The 19,720-nt window shown below is 39.9% G+C and overlaps 1 protein-coding gene across 4 annotated transcripts in view; it reads left to right on the top strand.

Moving 5' to 3' along the window:
• Positions 1-4,588: 4,588 nt before the first annotated feature.
• rnf111 (ring finger protein 111) overlaps positions 4,589-19,720 on the top strand; it is a 34,909-nt gene continuing 19,777 nt past the window's right edge. For 2 of the 4 annotated variants that reach the window (XM_063475851.1, XM_063475846.1), the window contains exons 1-3: positions 4,602-5,086; positions 8,769-9,728; positions 15,643-15,775. In XM_063475851.1, coding sequence (XP_063331921.1) covers positions 8,852-9,728; positions 15,643-15,775 — 1,010 coding nt within the window. In that variant the 5' untranslated portion in view covers positions 4,602-5,086; positions 8,769-8,851. Of the gene's footprint in view, positions 5,087-8,768; positions 9,729-15,642; positions 15,776-19,720 lie in introns of all 4 variants that reach the window. The other 2 variants (XM_063475829.1, XM_063475838.1) reach the window with 2 other exon arrangements.

Below are 19,720 nucleotides of genomic sequence, written 5' to 3'. Positions count from 1 at the left end.
TGTGTACGGAGGCCAAACCTGCTCTGCATTGCTCTGGCAACAGCAGGCCAACTTAAACGCTCTTCTGGCTGAAGATCTGTGAGGATCTGCAGTGCCCTGCCTTCCAAGGCGAGGGCGACTTGAACAGCTGTCTCCTCTGTTGACCATCCATTTAGCTGAGCAGCCAGCTGTGCCTGGATAAGGTAGGTCTCTGGAGGTGCTTCCCCATTATAGCGTGGCAGCTTCATGCTCCCCCGGACAGGAGCCCCTGATGGCAGCGGCGGCTGCACTGGGTCCTGGAGACAGTTGGCGTTGTCCCCTCGGCTGCCAGCAGTGAGGGTGTGCTGCTCCCCGGCATCACCATGAGCGGAGGCTGGCTGGCTGCTCGTGGTCTTGGAGCTTGCAGCATGCCTTGGCGGCTCCGACAGCTTCCCAGTGGGCGGGGCTGTGAGGTTCCATCTGGTAAGCCCCACAGATCTTTCACTGGCTGGCTTGCTGCTGCCCGGAGCTCCCCCTGCTTCTTCGGTCGGGCTCCATTCACCGCTTCCAGGCGAGTGATAAGCTCCTCAATCTTCCTCAGCTCCTCTTCCTCTTTCAGAATAGTGGCCATGCTCTTGGGATCCCACTTCTGACACCAATGTGGTGTGCAGAGGAATCTCAACGAAGAAGCTCACAGAGAGATTGCAGTTCAACCCCAAACTGGTAGGGGGAGCTCTTTATTAAACACTTCGCTGTACCACACTGTGCTTCAGAGGGTCAATAACCACAAGCCTGAACTCACTCATGGTACTACATTCTTTCATCAAATAACTGTCATTGAAATCACTACAGCATAAATACAACATTCAATGCAACAGCCAAAAGCAACGTAAACATAAAAAACAAAACAAGAACATGAAAACAGCAGCACATGTCCCAAGGCATGATGGGAGAGAACCAGCCGCTCCCCCAACACGCCACAATATTTAACTATTAATGTGCTATTAACTATTATTCATATATGTTACCTCAACCAAAGTTTGTATAGTAATACACAAGATTGGCTGTAGACCATTGTTCATCATTCAGAACACTGTGTAAAAATAACAAAAAACAAAAATTGAATGCAAAAGTGCATAAATATTTATTTTACGTGTTTGATGTGTGTGGCGGGGCGTGGTCTGCAGTGCCGCTGCAGGGGAGGTGGACCCAGCTGCACCTGCAATCACGCCTCTCGGGTGTAGTCTGTGCTCTCTTGGCTGTTTTTTGGGTGTGTGTCGGGCTGTGAGTTGAAAAGCTACAGCCGGCTGTGTGGGTATACCAACCATGTGTGAAAAGTGGTCCATAACGTAATGCTTCAAAGCGTGTTCATGCAAACATTGTCGGATCTGCCGTGGTACAATGGGACTTCTGCTCATGAACCTGTGTGCACAGCGTCTGCAAATCGGCGCTGTACGAAGTAACTTCATCTTTACCCAAAACTGTAAGCTGTCATCTGTGAGGCGCGAGCGGTGTTTGTTTTTACCATAGTTCATGGTGGAGAATGGTTGCTCTTCTGAGTTTTGCTCTTTGTAGCTGTATGAATGGCAAACTACACTGCTTAGCAGCGGCATAGGCACACTTAAAATTTCTTCTGAAATTTTCGCTTTCTACTTTCATATTTATTACTTCCCCCTCCTCATTGCTTTATTATTGTAGCTCTAGTAATAAATAATAATGTAAGGATTCTGGATCAGCACCGTGATGCCCATAGTATATGCAGTATTCTGAAGAAGGTCTAAAATGTCACTGTGTGTGCGTGCATGTGTGTGTTTTATTTAGATGGATTAAAAAAAAAATATTACTCATGATATAACATTGTCCAGACATGCCTGGTAAGGACAAGAGGAGGAAACAGTAGGAGCTGTGTGAGGCTACTAAAGGCAGTGCTATAACATTTTTCTGTAATCATTGTATTATTGATTAAGTGCAAGAGTTGTTAGATGTGGATAATTAAATTATAGTTTATTGCAATAGCAAGTTGTGCCTTCTTCTCAGATAGACAGCAAGTGGAGAGTGATATATGAAATGATTGGATGGAAGGAAGATGAGAAGCAAAGAGTGATTCACAGGCAGAGCCTAAATTATTTCTCACAGTTTTTTGTTGCCTTATGGTTCCAAGCGCAATCTTTGCATTTTGTTATTATCTCATGATACTTGTTTAATCAGCTACCATCTCTCCTGTGGGCTTTTGAATGTCTACAGTCTCAGCACAGCACAGCCCTGCCCTCCAGCACTATCAGCAGCAGGAGCAGCAGAAACCCCTCAACAGCAACATTGTACCCATCAGGTAAAACATCGGCTACGTTTGCTTTGCCTTGTTGCCCATATTAGATTCTTGATGAATGTGCGTTGTTGTTATTCAGCCTCGTTCAATGTGCCGCTTTTTAACTTTGAGCACCCGCCCCTTTAAACGTCTCTGCACGGCCCTGCTACGAGTTGTAAGATGGAACAGATTTCACAGTCGTCTGTGGCAACTAACAGTGATGTGGAGAGTCGTCCAAAGTAATACGTGTAAATACTCCCACCGCTGCTTCCTGGAGGGGTTTTGAGATTAAGGAATTGTACCACACACTGTTGCTGCACAGCAGGAAGGTCCTGAGTTCAATTCCACCATCAGGCCTGTATGGAGTTCGCATGTCCTCCCTGTTTGCGTGGGTTCCCTCCGGGTACTCCGGCTTCCTCCCATATTACAAATTGACAGCCAATGGTGAAAAGAAAAGCACACTAATCAAAAGATATGACATGTTAAACCAAGTACACCCCTCAATGATTTGATAACTGGTAGAAACACAATTAGTAGCAGTAAGTTGAAGTAATAATTTTCTTTTTGACTTCACCAGTCTCTTATATCGTTGTGGAGGGATTGGGGCCCACTGTTTGTTTGGGTTTTTTTTTTTTTTTTTATATTTCTTCACTTTTTTTGAGGTTTGCTGACACTTGTTCTTAAGGTCAGCTCTCTTAAAGTTCCAGCACAGCATATCAGTCAGGTTCAGGTCTGGACTTTGATTGGTCATTGCTGCACGTTGATTTTCTTTTTCTCCCATGCTGCTGTATATTTTCTGCTGTGCTTGGGATCATTGACATGTTGCATGACCTGATTTAGGCCAAGTTTTAGCTGCTGGACAGATGGCCTCACATTTGATTCTAGAAAACTCCAAAATACAGATCAGTTCATGGTTGAATCAATGGCTGCAGGGTGTCCAGGTCCTGTGGCTGCAAAACAAAACAAACCTTCACCCTGCTGTGCTTGACACTGTGCTTGACAGCTGATATGAGGTGTTTGTGCTTATATGAGGTGTGTGATTTTCTCCAAATGTGGTGCTGTGTATTATGGCCATACAGCTCCACTTTGATCTCATTTGTCCAAAGGACATTGTTTCAGACGTCTCAAGGTTTGTCCAAATGCAACTTTTCAAACCTAAGCCTTGCTGTCATGTCTTTTTAGAGAGAAGAAGCTTTCTCCTGGCAATACTTCCAAGCAAGCAATCTTTTTTTTTTTAATTATTCTGTTATGATCTTTAATCATAACATCCTAAAAGAGTCTGACATGTAACACTTGTTTATTTTAGCAGTTTTTCTGAGCATTGCATGGTCTGACCTTGGGGTGAGTTTACTCACAGGTCCTCTCCTGGGAAACCTCAGAGCTGTCTTGAATGTTATCCACCTGTGCATAATCGTTCTTACTGTAGAATGATGAATTTCAAATTGTTTTGAAATAGTCCTTTAACAACTGCTTCTCTAAGATCATTGCTGATTAATTTTACTCCCAAGCATTGTGTTAACATAAGACACAGATCAGCAAAATGCCAAAATGTCTACTTTTATTGAGGCGCTCACACTTGCTGATGATCAGTTATTCAAGTGCATTTGATTAGCAGAAACTGGCTGCTTCGTACTGTCTTAATTCCTATGAAAGCAGTGTGGACTTAGTATTTTTCACACACACTGCTTCTGCATGTTGGCTGAATTTTTCTTATATAAATAAAGGCACAATGTAATATGTCGTGTTTTTTAAGGGATCTGAGGTTGTATTTGTCTATTTTAAGACCTGCAAAGCGACAGATTAATTTTATTAAGTCCTGATAAAAAAAAAATACCGTAGAATCAAAGTGACTTCATTTTCATATTACTATGTCGGGATCTAGCTTGTTCTTGTTCTTCTTTTTATTTTACATCATTGGATGCATGTGGCGATATTAGTTTAGTTTAGTTTTTGTTTTTTTGTAAAAGAATAGTACTTAATATTAAAAAAAATCTCACATCTATGCTCATAAAAAATCTATGTCTACTAGTAGACACTAGTGGGCGTGCTAGTACTTGAAATAGAGGCTCGAATAAAGCTACATAATCTTACATTAACTCCGGCAATAGGATTAAACACCTATAACTACACCGGTGTTCTACTCTTTTCTTGTTGGCAGGAAAAAACAGAAAGAGAGACTCTCCCGTCTAGGTTGTAACGACCATTTTATATTGTTGTTATTATTATTTTTAAGCCACACTTTTCAAGAGTAAAGGAGCTGTCGTAAAGTGTCGTAAAAGTAGATGGCGGGGGTTTAGCGCCCCCATGCGGCATTACGGGCAATGACTGCATTGTAGAAGCGGCCAGCCAAGAGACGACCTGCTGGGTAAACAACAGTGGATGCCTCGGAAGGCAGGAATGGGAACTTCTTCGAGGGCAAATAGTGAGATTTTTTTTTATCTTGTCACATAGAGAAATAACACGGAGGTCGTATTGTCTCTTCCGAGTCGACTGGGTTTCCATTTCGAGCCAAAATGGCTGATTATAATCGAGTATTTACTGAGTGAAGTGGAGCTAGCGTTAGCTTAGCTCGTAGCCATCCGGGGCCCACTGCCTTCGATTTTGCTTCTCGGCACGGCTCGGGACTGTGTTGCCAGTTTCACAATCCCGGCCGCTACAGTCCTCCGGGTCGCGATTTCTGCGTACTAGGCCTGCCTAGTTGCAGTTCGGGTAACACATAGAAAACTACCTGTTTTCACTACTTGTCACTATTTCCTGCAGGATTCAACCCCGCATGTTGCAAAAAGGACGGTGACACATTTTGAAAAAAGGATTTGGACACAGGTACGTGTTGTCTTTGTTGTCTTCTGTCTGGGATATTTATCAGGCAACGGCTTGCTGTCCACTCTGGTTTCTCTCGATTCGTTATCGTAATATTGGTAGCTGATATTTCGGTGTGAGTGCTTCCCTAATAAAGCGACATTATCCAGCCTCAGTCACTTCGGCACCGTTTGTGGGACATACACAGAGAGGGAGAGACAGACAGACAGGCAAGCAGGCAGACAGACAGCAGCTGGGCTTATTGTAATTGTTAAGCGTTGTAGAAAGTATGCTTAGCTCCCAGCTTCAGGCTCGATACTGCCAGCCTAAATAAATCTATGTAGCTGTGTTTTTGCTTGCCTAATCAGTTGTTAGTGGTCAGAAAGCACTGTGGGTATCGTTAGAGCTCGGCAGTACTGAATCAGTCGTACATCTTGAATTGGTTTGCTGTTGCCATTTCTGATTGCACCCACCCCCATGTATTTTCTACTATAGATAGGCACCAGTTAACGTGGTAGAACTACCCCTTTTCTTCGTGATCTTATTGCCTGCATTAGCAGTATTATGGTGCAGCTTTGAGCCTTTGGGATTTTTTCCCCCTTCAGGGCTGTCCTCTGAGGCCCCTGAATTCATGCTTGTCATTGCGCAGCTTTTACAGTGAGATTTGAAGCACTCTCACTTGTGTGTTAGAGATATATATAAAAGCATATAAGACCATTGTTGCGTGTGCTTTTCACAGTTTTGCTAAATACTTAAGCAAATCACTCTCCTCTGACATAAAACCCAGCATCCCCTTTGACAGAAGTTGCATCTTCAGGTCAAGTGACAGCCAAGGTGCTGTTGTGCAATATGCTGCTAATGGACGTCATTTGTGCATTTGGCTTTTCTCTGTCTCAGGAAATGCTCTGTAACCTACACGAGTTGCACAAATGTACATACCAAAGCAGTGCAGTGCATTTTACTCAGACAGTTCCAGGAGCCCGTTGAACTGTGTAGTAGTTGGGTTTTTTTTTCATTTTTTAAAAATCCCTATTTTGTATCTTAAAGAGAAACCATTTACTTTTGCTATCAACTGACTTTGTGTCTGTCCTAAATGCATGCAGTGTTCTTTATGTTTGGAATTTTAGCTTTTAGCTCCAATTTTCTAAAAGCAGATTGAAGCAGGAAATTGAAATCCAATTCAAGTTATTGTGAATTGTGTGTTCCCAGCACACAATGTGGACAGGGACTAGCAAAGCACTGATTTCATATTTTTGTGTTGTGTTACATCACTTGTACTTCCAGATGGCTGCATAGACAGAGTTGGTACAATATGTTCCCAAATTATATTCTGAAATAGTAGCATCATGAATTTGTTTTCTGATTGCATCGGGTCAACAAGTACGACCAGCTTGTTGCTATGGGTGAAATCACTACATGCATACATTGTAGACTATTTGACTTTGGGTTTACTGATGGTATAAAGCGCCCTAAATCAGAAAAAAAGTTAGCCAGAGATGATCAAATATTTTGTTCGTGCTTGAAAATACCTTATACAGAACTAGACTGATTGTGTTAATACCAATATTTGGGAAGTTTAAAATTTCTCTATCAATATATTTGCAGCTGTTGAGGTACATATAGTGTATTACAGCTTTACTGAAAAATGAACATGATAGGATTGCTGATTATTAACCCTTCAGTACCTAACCTTCTTCCATTCTGGTGCTACGCTACTGCATTTGCTGCAATAATCTCTGAGCCTTAGCTGTTCTGCTGGAAAAACTATGTGATGTTGCTATTACCCCCAAACATCTTTCTCTGCATTATAATCAGTAAAATGAAAGATTCTGATGCCAAAACATGAATGCTCATATGGTATCTTAAATAAGCCAGTATCCACTTATACATGGATATATAGGTCAGGCTAGGATCCAATGTTCTAAAGTATGTAAACAGAATGTTTTCTGCCCTTTTTAATAGCAATTTTAAAGCCTTTTCTATTACAGATTTCTAAGGTGTACCTTTGCAGTCCATATGTTTTCAAACACAAATCGAGGATTGCCAATAATGCCAAGCTATGCAATATATTTATTATGTAATATATTGCAAGAAAGTATTCTGCTTTACATCTACTGAATTCTGGATTTGATTTGATATTTATGATTGAATTAAAAGCAGTTTCCAGTTTCACTGATAACGAAATGGCATCGTGATTTTCTTGACAGTTTGGAAATGGAGCCCCTCTCGGTTTTTATACTCCATGTTGGTGCAAAGAGCACTGTTGACTGCTATGTGCTTTTAGAATGTACACGTGGAGTCACGGAAATTTCTTTTTTTTGTTGTATGTGCAAAAATGGTTTAAATTTCACAAATGACTGGGTTTGTCGTTGTTCTGGGAGACTTCAAAACCACTGTGAAAATTTTTCCCACGGCACCAGAGTGAAAGAGGCTCCTTCTCTTCACAGATACACGTTGGTGCACCCAAATATAACTCATACAGTCTCAGAGTCATGAAATAAACACGAGAATTTGTCTCCCTTTCAGATCTTTTTTTGATTTTTGTCATGCTTTTCTTGGTATCCACAACAATGCAAACACATCAGGGCTGTTGACTCATCATTACTTTGACTCAGCCTATGGGTATTTATTTACTGTCTTTAATCAGCAGCTTGGGGTCATTCTGTGTTAATTTGTATGAGAAAACAAAATGACTTGTTCAGTGAATAGATTGTCTTGTATTTACACGGTGAGGTATTGTTTTAGATGAATTACTGTTTCTTCATGTTGTTGATTGGCCAGTGAAATGTCAAAAATGTTTACCTTGAACGATTCCGTGCAGACTGAAAATAGAGAAGTACAATTGTCTTACAATCTATTTAAAAAAAATGCTACATTTGGTTAAGGATATTAAGAACGAAGACTTGTTCGTGCATTCATGCACTTCTCGGAGTCAGGAAGTCTAGCTCCATCCTAGCTGTGGTCATGTGCTCTTGAGTTGGAATAAGGAAACACAGTTTAGTCGTAAAAGACGACATGATAATGCAGGTTTTTCCCAGCTCATTATTAAAGTATTCAAATAAAAATATTCTCAGACTTTGTTTTGTTTTGTATTTTAGTTTCAACATGAATGAGTGTTTACTTGAATTAAGAAATGATTTTTTTCTCTTTTTAAACACCATCAATACAGAACAATCATCTACTATTTCTCTTTTATGCATCTTAGATTAAATGTATGTTTCTTACCTGTTTTTGCATCTAGTGTTTTTTTTGTTTGTTTGTTGTTGTTGTTGTTGTTGTTGTTGTTGTTTTTCTTGTAGGATAGGCTGCAGAGGCCATAACAGAGTCCATCAGTAGTTGATTCTTTTGGTTTTCCGTCTCCGTTTATTTTCTTCTGGATGTATAAACAAACATTTACATTTACTTCAGTTTAAATGATGTCTGTAAGGCAGATTTTAGTCATGTTTGAAGAACACTGAAAAGCACATGATTGAATTGTTTTATTTAGTTAAGTTGGTCAATTGAAGCTGCCTGACTACTGAGGACTTTAAGTGTGTTTACTGTAAATACACTTAAAAAGATACATTAGAACATAGACTATTAATATCTCATCCATCAGACCTACACTGAGCTGACAGCACTCATTCACATTTTGTTTATTTTATTTTCTGTTTCTTTGTTGACTGGCCTGTGTTATTTAACTCTTACATTTTTTCCCCTTTTCTAGGTTTGGTGACATGCAGTGGTGAGAAGCTTTGGAATTAATGCAAGTTCATTTGGTTTTTGCTCCGTGAGGTCAGACCTGCCACCATGAAGAGTGAGGTGCCGTCTGAGGCCGCCAACAGACAGGAGCATATGAAGGAGCAACTGGTGAATCCCGAACCCATGGAGGCAGCCAAGAGCTTCCCTAACAACATGGAGGTGATTGGAAAAGCTGGCAGCGATTTTGAAACTCTTTGTGAGTCGAGGCATCGGCCCCTGAGAGACACGGGGACACATAGAGACTCAGAACGGAGCTTTCCCGGACGTAGAAAACGAAAAGGCCAACAGGCAGGCCCATCAGACTGCTCGCTCAAGGATGGCCACATCAGTGAGAGTTCACTGGCACCTCAGCGTCCCAGAGTAGAACTTTTACAGCAACCCAGCGAGGATGAGCATAATCACGAGTCCTCTTTTAGTGACTGTGCTTCGTCCCCTTCATCCAGCCTGCGATTCGGGGACTCAGACACTCTTAGCTCGGAGGACGAGGGGGAAGCAGGAGCAACAGGAGGCCAACATAAGGCCCCTGCCCTGACAGGAGGCGGAGCCACTGGAGTCGGCTTGCGCCCTGCTCTGGGCCGAACTCGGGGCAGCCGCACTCATAACTGGGTGCGGTCTGATGCTGAGCCCGTGCTGCTGAAGCGGGCGTGCCTGAGCAGCCGGCGGCCTCTACATAGGAAACGCTTTGTGAAAACGGCTCCTGGAGGAGGTCAGCGGACTCAGAAGCAAAAGGAGAGACTACTACAACAGAGAAAGAATCGTGAAATGTTTGCACGCAAGAAGTATGCTCTACACCACAGCACCAGTAGTTCCAGTGAGGAGCTCAGCGGTGACTTGTCCTCTGAATCTTCTACTGAAGCAGAGGATGAGATGTATGTAGATGTCAGCAGCACTAGCAGCCAGACCAACAGTGCTGCTGTGGCCTCAGGTAATCACTAACCCTTACTTTGTTATACATTTATCTCTGTGTTACATTACTTTGTAGGATTAGTTTTTAGTGCTTAATGAATTGACAAGTAAGGGAATAATTTATTTTCTCAGTAACCAGTCTGTAAAAGAAAGGTTAGATTGTTTGCACATGACATTGGGTAAGATGGGTTTTATATGTAACAGCAGGCAAAATTATACACCACAGCCTGGGCATTTATTTTTCCATTATGTAATGGGTTGTTTTCAGCTCTTTGAAAAAAAAATCACCACACTTGTAACATTATAATGGAAATTATTTCTCCTAAACATCACGGTCACCATGATCTCTAATACTGCACAACCACCCAGCATGAATTAACATATTTTAATTGAAGTACGTTGATGCAATGTTAAATTAACATGCACTGAAAAGCAGAACAGAAAAAACAGAAATGGCTCGTGAGGTCAACACGTGTCGTGCAGCTTGCACTGACTGCTTTTAATCACAATAAAGGTTGTTAGTGTGGTACATTTAAAAAAAACAACATATCTAAATTACTGTAATATGCATACAGTAATGTGCAAAAGTATTGAGTCACTCCTTATTTGTTTATATTTTGCTTCCAAAGAGCCAGGATTCAATCAGTAATTATCCAGACTTTTAAACTGTTTCTTTGGACATTAACTGCTATTTTTTTTAATTCCCTTTCAATCAGGTCCTTGTACTTGATCATTTTCAGAGGAATACTTTCTTTTTTTGTCAAGAGATGGACAAGCACTGTCCACAAATAACAGACATCTTAGCAAAGGACCAATTTAAAATTGCTTTTTTAGCAGCAGCCAGTCACAAAAGCAGATGATTTAGTTCAATTTCTTTAATTGAATCTATAACAACAGGCCAAAAATAACAGTCTGGCAGGCATAAATATAAGTTTTGGGCCAACAAGGTGATTGACAGAGAGCTATTTGCCAAAAACTTGCCTACAATGGTGTGCAGAGTGTCGTTAAAAGAATTGGAGGAAACTAGGCAAAAGAAGAACTGACAGGCTTAAAATACTATCAACAGAAGACGAAGCGTATCTGAAAGTCATGTCTCTAATAGGAAAGCATCTGATTGACAACAATTTAAATTTTCACCATGACAACGATCCTAAACACACTGCCAATTCAATAAAAGCATATTCCATACAGTGGAACAATATGAGTCATTATCAAATCACTGTGGGATCATCTTGATAGAGAACAGAACAAAAGATAGCCAAACAGGAGCTTTGAATGTCTTTCGAGAAGCCTAAAGAACTATTCCTTAATACTACTTAACAAAATTACAAGAAAACCTGGCTAACACAGTTCAGACTGTGTTTAAAAATAAAGGAGGCTGTACCAAACATTGACTTTCAAGATGTTAGAACTGTATAGTTCACCTATTGCACCAATTGCACCAATTTCCCTTTTCCTAACAAAAAAATATAGAGAAATGAAGACTGACTCAAGAGTTGCAGAGTACAGAATTTTTATAGACTTCCTGTTCCCTCACAGCACAATCAGGATCTAATTCTCTGGTGTAGAAGTTTAATGATGAAAAGTATCTCATTTGTTTCTATAGTTGGAGCCACTAGCTCTTTAGGTGTGCTGGCATTATGTGTACCCTCTGGTACAATTTTGGACTCCAGGTTTGGCCAGTTGGGTAGGGTCTCCTACTCCATAATTACTGCGGAATCACAGATGAACAATAGCTTCACTATTAGGGCGGGGTGACATAGAAGTTTTAAGGTACAACCATTAGAGCAGTCCTATCCATATATCGCACAGTGTGAAAAGAATCTCAGTAGTGCACAGGTGAGAGAAACACACACATTTCCAGGATGAAGAGATTTTTGAATGTTTAATACAATAATGATTGATTTGGACAATCATAATTAACATAAATGGACAGATATCAGCTGAACAGCGGAAATGCTTTTGTGATAACATGTTTTTGCTTTTTTTTCCCCTAACAGTTTAACCATAGACCTATAGACCAGTGTCTTTTTAACTGTGTAAAAGGGCTCACCTATCTCTGCTCTTCAATGTGACATTTGCACACTGTGTTTTTCACCAATTAAAACGCTCGGGTGAGAAAAAAAAAAAGTTATCGAGGCAAGACAAATGACTGTCTATCAAAATGCACCATGAGATTACAGTGTAATTTAAACATTAAATCAGAAGTCATAAAGATCCTATTTACTTTCATTTAATAATAATGATGGGTCAGTGTAGCTGTTATACACACACATTTACATGTTCAGAAGCATGCATATGTCCAAACATATCTATCTTGCAAGGCGCATGTGGAGATTGACATAAAACCATAGCGAGGTAGATTCAATTGTGAATATTATAATAATTATACAACTGAAATAATACAACAGTGTGTACTGCAATCTGAAGGCACAAATGGAAAAACCAGAGTGAAACTAACCACAGAGGTTCAAGTAGAAGCTACTGAAGTGCTGAGCTCCAAACACAGAACTACTTTACCGAGATCTTGCAGTAACGTCCAGCACAGTGTCAGGACACAGCCAAAGCCAGATTTATGGTCCCATATTTGCGTCCATTTGTGTAGCTCTTTGACTGGGCATACAAGATGATGCAAATTCATCCAGTACAGAGGCTCTGAAGATGCACTCTAAATGGCTAAAAGTGCATCAGTTGACATCAGTGTCACTGTGTGTAGGTCGAGTGCTTGAATTTAACAGCTGGAATAAGAATAGGATAAGGACCAAAGCCAAAGTTGAGAAAGTCCTTAGTTGTTTTTAACACTCTGTTTCACTGTATTACAAAGAACTTCTTTAAATAGTTTGACTTCTTTCGGGCTAAGCTGAAAACTAAACAAGAGTAGTCAGCATTCCAGATAATTTTTAAACTGCCCCCAGCTGCCAGTAGACCACCATAACATATAGATGTGGGTCTGAAAAGCTCTGTGTACACCTATACATGACCCACACAATACCATGAGGGTCCTTAAGAGAAAGAGGCCTTCATCTGCCCTGCTATAAAGACGGACCACAGCTGCTTGGCTAGCCCCTGCTGTGAGGCTGTTGGAAAATCATGGCTTGGCACAGCATGGCTAAATGAGACTAACATGAGCAAAATGAAAACCCTATTAATTTCTGTTTTCTGAAGCTGGTTCAGAGTCTACAGGTTTTCCTTTTACAGAAGGAGATTTTATTCTGGCTTACTAGCATGTCCCGTTAATATGAAAGGAAACTAAAAAATGAAATGAACTTTATTATAGTTTTTGAATTGCATTATAGCATTTCATAAATGTGATGAATGTTGAAACATACATTAGAATATAATGGCTGAATAATCAGAGCCCTACCTCAGAGAAATGACAACTGCTGCCCTCTGTACCTGTTCAGGTTTATGAAGCCACTAAATTCAAACTATAACTTTGTGATTTGTTTCTCAGTGACTGTAAGAATGAAATCCTTTGAAAAGCTCCACCTCCGCCTTCGTTCATTGTTTCTTTCATGTAGCTATTTAGCCCGAGCGATATTTCTGCTGCTGTGGCCCTAAGGGAGAATGGAAAGTTAGTTGTTGTGCCTTTGTGGTGGGAGACAGGTGGGAGAAAACTCAAACACTGTAGAGCAGCAGCCTTTGCATAGAAACAGTGAGTCTCTGAGGAAAAACAAGGCATTTGTTTACAGCAGGGGAAAGCAAGGAGGCAAGTGATGAAACCTTCCTTGTCCAGGGTTTGATGTAGAGAGGAAAGAGTTAAATCTTACACAATGTATTAAAATGGAAAACAATATCACAGCCAAATTTAATTTCAATTCAGTTTCAATGCAGTTTACTCCTTAACAAAATAAAATAAAATTCTGGTAAATTACTGGTTTAAACACAGATCAGACTCTTGGCTGCACTAAATTGCCTCAAGCATATTACGTGTCCTCACAGTGTTGTGTTTGTTTTTAAAAGGTATAGTAATACGAGGTGTTGTTTATCTTATTAAACATTGCACATATTGGCTATAGTTCCCTACCAACTTGTTGTTTTTGTGACTACATAAAGGCTTCACCTGAGTGCCAGGCAGCTAGATTTGCAGAAGGTGCTAAGCAGCAGTTCTCATGAGAGAGTAGGAATAGAAATCACACTGGGGAATTAGACTTCAGTAACATGGCAAGTCACTTGGTGATGTGCACAAAGACACAGTTTACCTAAGCAAACAAAGTGCACAAATATACTGTAGCGCTAAGTAAAGTAAGCAAGCATTAGTTTAAGTTATTTTAAAATCTCTTAACCAGCTTCCACAAGCTCTGTTCTACAAATCTTTCTGAATTTCATTCCTTAGAGATCATATGGTGACAGTGTTACAGTTTAAATGTGCTATACGCTGTAAGCCTGCGTTGGTATTTATGTGGAAGGCCAACCATGTGGGAGAGAACTTGTAAGTTTGACTGAAACACCCAATGCATGAGTCAGCAACTCTGACTTGCACTGAGATATTGTGATAATAATTAGAAACAGGCATGGGACTGTAAGCAGAAATAATCATGTCTCTGACTTATACTGTGTATTGTCGTCATCATTAGTGGAGACAAATTTATAGTTTCAAGTCTGGAGCTAACCCTAAAATAAATTCATGTTTGGGGACACTCCTGTCATTTCCCTACCATGGCACCGGAACTGCCTCCATTTGCAATGCTGAGAGGAATGATGTAGTTCTCTCCAATTAGTTTGCCATGACTAACCTGTTTGAGCAGTGCCTCTGATGCACTGGGCTCCTTGAGTATAATGTGGGTGGCATTAATACATGCACCCACACAGGACCCCTTGAGTGTTATTAATTGACCACATACATTAGATTTAAATCGGAAAATTAAATAAATACACATTTGTGGGTTTGCATAATGCATATTTGTATTTTTAAAATGGATTACTTTACAAATAATGTAATAATCTCTTCTGGTTTCCTTCTTTTGATGTGTCAGTGCAACCATTAAAGCTTTGCAGACGCACCTTAGTGTTAAGGCCCCATGGTGTTAAGTGCAAGTAGAGATGGAGTGGGATCTGTTGCATCGATTACATTTCTCTTGTGCCCAGAGCTGCTGAACTGAGCAATTTCAGCACAAAGGTTTATTGGTTGGGTTATTTGTATGCTTTAAGCTAGTTATTTATATTTAACTTGATTCTGGTAAGCAGAAAACTGATTGAGATTAATAAAATTCGGACTATGACATGTTTATGCTGTTTGTTTTATTGTAGTTAGATGATATTTGCATTTATCAGATAGTATCTGGTCAGTTTATTAGAACTGGGGGGGAAATTGATAGAATGGTATTGTCATATGGTGGTATTGTATCAATACAGGGACACATGATATCTATATTTTCTTAAATACATTAAATTACTCTGGGAATACTATGGAAAAGAGGGCTCATCTCGTACATCCTGGGATAACATTAGGTGAGCAAACATACATTATATTGACTCAACTGAAAAAACATCCAACATTGGACACACTTTGCTGTGAACTAGGAGTCAGCTTCATCAAGCTAACTAAGGGCTCAGTCACATGAGTAAAAGTAGGACAGCAACATCCTTGCATCTACAAGAAAATCTGCCTGGTGGCTGCATTGACTTTTTTCACATTCTGTGACCGATTGCAGCTTGTGATGTCTAAATGGTTGCACAGAGCTTGAGCGTGTTGATCGCAAGGTACAGATTGCATGATAGGAGGCAACCTTTCTGCAAGCAGTTTGACTTGGACTGACTGCAATCACCATCAGAGAAAGTTGAAGGCTTGCACATAACTGTGATCTAATAATCAATATGTTAAAAGTGGTAAAAATGTAAATAATAATGTATCATGAGTGAAATATTGTGATAATATCGCATTGTAGGGTGTCTGGAGTACTACACTAACTTTTGGTAATGGGTTTATTCAGGTGCTCTGGACGAGGATGTGGTGGTGATTGAGGCGTCTCCAGCTCCCGCTCCCGCTGTCCCTGCAAGTGAGGAGATCAATGTGACCTCAACGGACAGTGAGGTAGAGATCGTCACAGTTGGAGATGGGTTCAGGTAGGCACCCCAGCTTTTTGACTAATCAGTGAGAGTAAAATAAGATCTGAAATTAATTTGACCCTGATTCTGACTATTTTGAATTCTTAAGGGTTTTAGGTGGATGCAGACTAAGCGTCTGAACTGAGAAAGGAGTTTGCTGTTAGTACAGTTTGCTTTTTTGTCAGGAAGTGTAAACAAAAATTCAAGCCCAGTATTGTGAAAGTTGGGTTATGACTTTTCTTAACTTGCAAAAATAGACTTTTACGCATGTGCTGTTAATGCTGTTTTTGTACACCAGTGCTATGCATTACGCTTTCACAACAATGCAAAGTGTCCACTTGGGTCAGTGTGGCAGATTAATGCGAGGCTTTCTGCAGATACTAAAGTTTCTGGCAAAGCTACATCCTTAGCGTACCTTTTAGCAGACTAGGTAATAACTCCTCAACTTTGACATGAGCTACTGACATGACTACCTATGGGAGTGAATGATTCTGTTGATTGACATATGAGGGAATGGTCAATGCATTAGATGGGAGGCACCAATGCTAAGAGACTGGTTGGCAACTATCTGGCAATCCACAGGTTGCTGGAAAAAAATATGCATACCATGATCGGTTGTGAATGCCTGCTGGTTAGTGGCAGATGCTAAAGCTTCATTCATGCAGTCCTAGAGATCTGCCAGTGACGCCCAGTAACCACTGGTCACCAGAGAAAATTGTTTCTTCTGTGACAATTGGCAAGAAGTCACTAGTGTGAAACTGATCACAAAGAGGTACACAGTGCTGCACTGAAAACCACCTTACTGTTGCTTTGGTCATTAGCAGGTTGCTGCACTCGACTGTAGTTTGCATGGAAGAAACAGTCTTGTCTACAAACACTTGCAAACCCCTTCCAAGTGTTCGTGAAACTATGAAAAGTGCAACACAAACTGAAAAGAGACCATTTGTAGAAACTGTGCATTTTCAAACATGTTGGTTGTCACAATATGGTAAATCTTTTTTTTTTCTATTTTGCTTTGCATTTTTATCCAGTTTTAGCTCAGTGAGTCAATTTTAACTCATCAAGAGAAGAACATCTTCCATTCAAACTAAGGGTGACCATTGCAGTCTGCTATTAACCAAATAAGATCTTTGGTGCAGTAGGGTCCTCTTTGCAACTGTTTTCACATAGTGACAGCCGGCAACTCACTTGCCATCCAGTTAGGAAATGCACATTTTTCTCTAGCAACTGGGGTGGGGGGGCCAGGAGGGTAACAACTTATCTAGTTATGTGTGATGTAGCCTAACCAGTGTGAAATGTTTACCAGACATCAGCTGCAGAGCAAAAGGGAATTGCTTTGTATTAGGACATGGCTTTCCTCTTCTTAAATTTACTGGAATAGCTAAGACACTGTTAGCTCCAGCTTCAGCACTTTGCTCTCTTAGACCTTTTATTTTAAGGGTTGATCTGTGATAATGTACAGTAAGGATAGTTTAAAATGCCTTATAAGACTTAAACCAAGCGTTAGACAGCTGGTTTTGTTAGTGTCTCCATGTGGGTGTAGCCATTGTGACAGAACTAGAAAAAGGAGTAAGTGCAGGTTGGTCATTGCTTGCTTAAAGAGAAGTTGTAGGATGGGGGTGGAGTGTAGTGCTTTAGTTGATTTGTTTTGCTCATGGATTCCATAGCACTGCTTACATTGAACAGAGAAACCAGTCCTAGTAGAGCTGCATGCCTACATGTTTATAGCTGTAAACCCACATCACCCTGAAGCCACCTACGCTGTGCCTCTGCCATTTAAATCTTTCTAGATATGTCAAGCACAATGTGAGGTCAACCAGATGCTTGACTAAAGGTTTATAGTTAAATATAGTTAACTTGTTACACCACGAATGATTTAAGTGGCAGGGACAAAAAAAGTCACTTTGACATGCCACTTTTTTATATGCTACTAAAATTGTAAAACTATATATAACCAATGTGAATAATGACTCCATATCACAGAATAATTCTAAAAGTCATGTTTACTTATATATCAGAAAGTATTCCAGACTTGTTTTTTTAACATCACTAGAGGTTTATTTTGTTATGTAAGCTTAAAACTACCATGGAGTAGATGTAGTGTTATATGAGTCTTTTTTGACATCAAGTGATATCTTTCATTCAAAGACAATGATATGAATTTAAAAAGAAAACTCCTAGACTTAGTAAGACCATGAGGGCAGTACAGTACTGATGACCTTTAATGATTAAACCAGTTTTGTGGATGCATGCATAAATTAGAATACAGCAATAACTAGCTGCTTCCACACTGAGTCCCTTGTCCCGAGGATGGAGTCCAACTTTACCAACCTCTGGTGCGTATGGAGAAAGTTGTAGTCCTAGTTTTGCTCTGCAGCCTCTTGGGCTCAGCATTGCAGCACATGAACCAGTTCTGTACCTTTTTGTTGTTGTTTAGAGTGGTTCTCCACAGCATAACGAGGGCATGCACAAGGCTGGTTGGACTGTGCACAACTGCGTAATAGACTTTCTGGAGAGACAGCTAAATGATATCAAGGACAACCACAGCAGCGCCAGCTAACAGAATTACTCACTAATAAAGAAACTGCTAAAATGACATGCAGAATATACTTATCCTACTTTTGATATACCTGGGTAGTGCTGGGCGATATGACGATATATATCGTGTGGACGATAGAAAAGTGTCTATTGTGCCATTTGTCTTCTATCGTTTATATCGTACTAACCCAAATTTTATTAATTATTACATAAAATATATAATTAACCCTTTACAACCGGTCGGAGAAGGCACACTCCGTTTTACCTAACTATTTTTAAACCCCTGTAGAACTGGAACCACGTAAGGTAGTGCAATATTTTTTTTTTGCACGTGAAACCGGAGGAGGTGTACTTACATCTAATGCCATTAGCTTGTCCAAGGTCACGGTTTCCTTCCACATATAGCTTTGCAAAAATTGCATAAGAAGCACTTGCAGCAACAAAAACATAATATTCCAAACTTGCAGCAACAAAAACATAATATTCCAGAAACACGCTTTGCCGACGTTCATAAGACTTCCTACGTTGGCATATACGTCAGCGCAAACTATCGCATGTCCGCCATTACCTGCCCGAAACCGGAAGTGGCGTCATTTTCGCGAAAGGCTATGTTGGTGTTTTTAAAAGACATGTTTGACTTTATGCTTTTCTGTATCGTTTCTGGGATGCTTGGAACTCAAATTACATTGTTGGAAATAGTTTATTTTGATGCATTATAATATTTATTTTCATTTTTCCTGTAGTATATAAAAATTAGTGTATCTCAAAAATAAAACTATGAAGCCATTAAAAATAAATTTCTCGTGGTTGGAAACTTTTGTATTTACAGTTTTGAGGGATACACCTCTTAAAATTTTTTTTTAACTAGAAATATATGTAAAAAACAAAACAAAAACGATTTTCAATTTTTTTGTAGTTTATTGCACTACAAGTTTTTGCAATTTATGTAGTTACTATGGACTTAATGCATACATATTATTAAAATTTGGGCTATAACGGTTGTATTGATATAAGGAAACTTGAAATACTCCCACAAGTGGCACTACAGCATGTAAAAACATAAAGATAAGCTCTGGCGGACTTGGTTCTATGGTAGGTCTTAAAGGGTTAAATAGCCTGTGGCAAATATATTAGTGTTGTCTTCTCACTATACATGCTCTTAACTTTATGCAAGAAAAAATAAAGTATAAAAAAAAAAGAAGATATTTTTCGCAAAGAAACTCCGTCTCGTGGTTTGCGAGCTGGTGCTTCTGTACGTGTACCCGGATTTGCGACATACTTTACGGTAACTCAAAACAAAGACTGCACCCTCGGCACTCGCTGTTTACAGACTGCGTACTTTCTAGATGACCACAGGTCAGGTCGTATATCGTGATATATATCGTTATCGTGATATAAAATAATTCATATCGTGATAAATATTTT

Source organism: Pelmatolapia mariae, linkage group LG1, assembly GCF_036321145.2.
Source record: "Pelmatolapia mariae isolate MD_Pm_ZW linkage group LG1, Pm_UMD_F_2, whole genome shotgun sequence".
In the NCBI taxonomy this organism is placed as follows: Eukaryota; Metazoa; Chordata; class Actinopteri; order Cichliformes; family Cichlidae; genus Pelmatolapia; species Pelmatolapia mariae.
This window is presented reverse-complemented; position numbering and strand designations above follow the sequence as displayed.